This window comes from Gavialis gangeticus, unplaced genomic scaffold, assembly GCF_001723915.1.
Source record: "Gavialis gangeticus isolate Ggan-Ray unplaced genomic scaffold, GavGan_comp1, whole genome shotgun sequence".
Lineage (NCBI taxonomy): Eukaryota > Metazoa > Chordata > Crocodylia > Gavialidae > Gavialis > Gavialis gangeticus.
Window position 1 is genome coordinate 1402288 of NW_017729032.1, and position 2178 is coordinate 1404465.

Here is a 2178-nt window from a genome sequence, read left to right on the forward strand (position 1 = left end):
TAGATGGGTGCCTCCGCCCCGCCCCGCCCCCCACGCGTGTGTCCCCCACACCCCGCGGGAGCCAGGCACCCCCGGCCTCCTGGGAGCCCCCAGTGGACAGAGCCCCACGCAGGGTGACAGCCTCCCACGCCCCTGCGCCACATCCCAGAACGCCCCTGGCAACTGCGGGCCCTGCCCTGCTGCGGCGCGGGCCGCGCGTGGACGGCGGACTTGGGCCGTGGGTTGCTGTGGGAATCTGCGGGGACTTGGCCGGACCCCGCATCCTGATTGTCGGGCGTCCCGGGCACCTGCCGCAGCCCCCAGGCAGGGCCCCACAAGCACCGCCTCGGCCCCCGGAGACGCTCCCCCAGGACAGACGTAGGCAGGAGTGGGTGTCTCTCCACTTTATTTGCTGCCGCAGCCCCCCACACCCTGCCTGCCGGAGGGGCAGGGCCCGCAGAACCCAGTGTCCGGGGAGCAGGCGGGCACTTAGGCGGGGCAGGCGAAGAAGACTGCGGCGGTGTTCTGGGGGGGCGCGGGCTGGGAGGCGCCAACCAGGCTAGTGGCTGTGGGGTAGTGGTGGAAGACAGCATCGTGGAACAGGTACACGCCCTTGTCCGTGCACGTGGCACTGTCCACGTGTTCGTGTGGGATGGGCCCCGCTGGCTCAGGCACCCGCAGGCTCTTGGCCAGGTCCACCTGCTGCATGCTGCTGCCTGCGGGCAGAGGGGTCGTCAGAGTGGCCTGCCCCCCGCGCCGCGCCACACCACGCCGCCTGGCTGCTCCTGGCACAGCACGGCATGGCATGGCATGGCACGGCACGCTGCGGCCCCAGCCCGGCCCGCCTGGGCAGTCGTGGGCGAGGGCCTGCAGCAAGAGAACCCAGGCACCCGGGCCCAACCCCTGCCCAGACCCTGCTCCCTTCTCAGAGCTCAGATAGGACCCAGGGGTCCGGGTTCCCATGCCGCCACCCCATGCTCTCACCCTCCCAGCCCTCATGCCCCTCCCTCGTGCACCTCGGATGATGTAGAGCAGCGTGGAGCCAGGGCAGATGAAGGCGGCGTCGGCACCTGGGATCCCCAGCTCCTCCTGCAGCCCTTTGGGGTAGCCCTGCACCGGCGCGTGGCTCCGGTCCTCCCGGTAGATGGACACCTGGACGCCCTGCATGGACAGAGATGTGCCACACTGGCGGGATGGGCGGACGGCCTGCAGGCGCGGGCACCCAGCCCCCCTGCCCGGGTACAGCCCCCGGAGGCTGGCACCGCACCGGCCTTACCTGGATGAAGTACGTTAAGTTCTCCCAGGTGAAGGCAGCGTCCACCTTACCCTCCAGCCCGGCCCACGTGTGCTTGGTGGGCCACGCGTGCCACCCATCCCGCTGGGAGTCCAGGCGGAAGTAGTAGCCCTCTGTGGGAACACGTGTGGCTCCAGGGACAGCTGGGGTGCAACCCCTGTGCCCCGGGACGGGGTCTGCTGCAGCCCCCTGCCCCCTGTCCCCAGCCCCACTCACGGCGGAAGGCGTAGAGCCGGCCCTCGTCGTTGGAGGTGAAGGCCTCCAGGGGCAGCCCACTGCAGCGGTCCATGAGGGCGTAGAGCGTGGCGTTTTGGTGCGCCACATGCTCGTGACCTGCAGGCAGACGGTGTCAGCAGGGTCCCCGCGGGGGTGGGTGGCAGGGCAGGACCCAGAGATGGCAGGGTGCCATGGGGAGCAGGGCATTGGGGAGCGCTGGGAGCTGGGGGGGGTCTCACTGCCACTGGGTGAGAAGCAGCTGTGGGGGTACCAGGGCCCCGAGTGCCGCCGTGGAGGTGTGCTTTGGGGTTGGGCCCAGGCGGGTGGTTTGGGGGTACTGGGGGTCCCCAAGGAGCGTGATTTGGGGAGCCAGGCCTGGGGGGCTGTGGTATGGAGACACTGGTGGAGCCGTGGTGCAGGGGGGCTGGGGAGCTTGGGCGTTGGGGACACCGGGGGATCCGCAGCGCGGGGGGCCAGGGCCAGGCCTGGGGGCACAGGCCTCACCTCTGCCGGGGCAGCAGATGAAGTAGTCGCGGGCGTCGAGGGGGTAGTGGGCGGGCACGTCGCCAGTCAGCGGGTGGAAGCGCAGGAAGCGCAGGCCGTGGAAGCAGTAGTAGCGCTCCAGCCAGCGCAGCGTTGCCGAGCAGTTGCCCACCTGCGTCCATGCCCGCTGCTTCAGCTGCCCCGTG

The 2178-nt window shown here is 70.8% G+C and overlaps 1 protein-coding gene across 1 annotated transcript in view; it reads right to left on the minus strand.

Annotated features, from left to right (window-relative positions):
• Positions 1 to 456: 456 nt before the first annotated feature.
• HPX (hemopexin) overlaps positions 457 to 2178 on the minus strand; it is a 9192-nt gene continuing 7470 nt past the window's right edge. Inside the window, exons 5-9 of the mRNA XM_019523755.1 lie at positions 1994 to 2174; positions 1490 to 1606; positions 1256 to 1386; positions 996 to 1140; positions 457 to 695 (exon numbers count right to left, since the gene is read on the minus strand). Of these exons, the coding sequence (XP_019379300.1) occupies positions 469 to 695; positions 996 to 1140; positions 1256 to 1386; positions 1490 to 1606; positions 1994 to 2174 (801 nt within the window). The 3' untranslated portion in view covers positions 457 to 468. The remainder of the gene's footprint in view (positions 696 to 995; positions 1141 to 1255; positions 1387 to 1489; positions 1607 to 1993; positions 2175 to 2178) is intronic.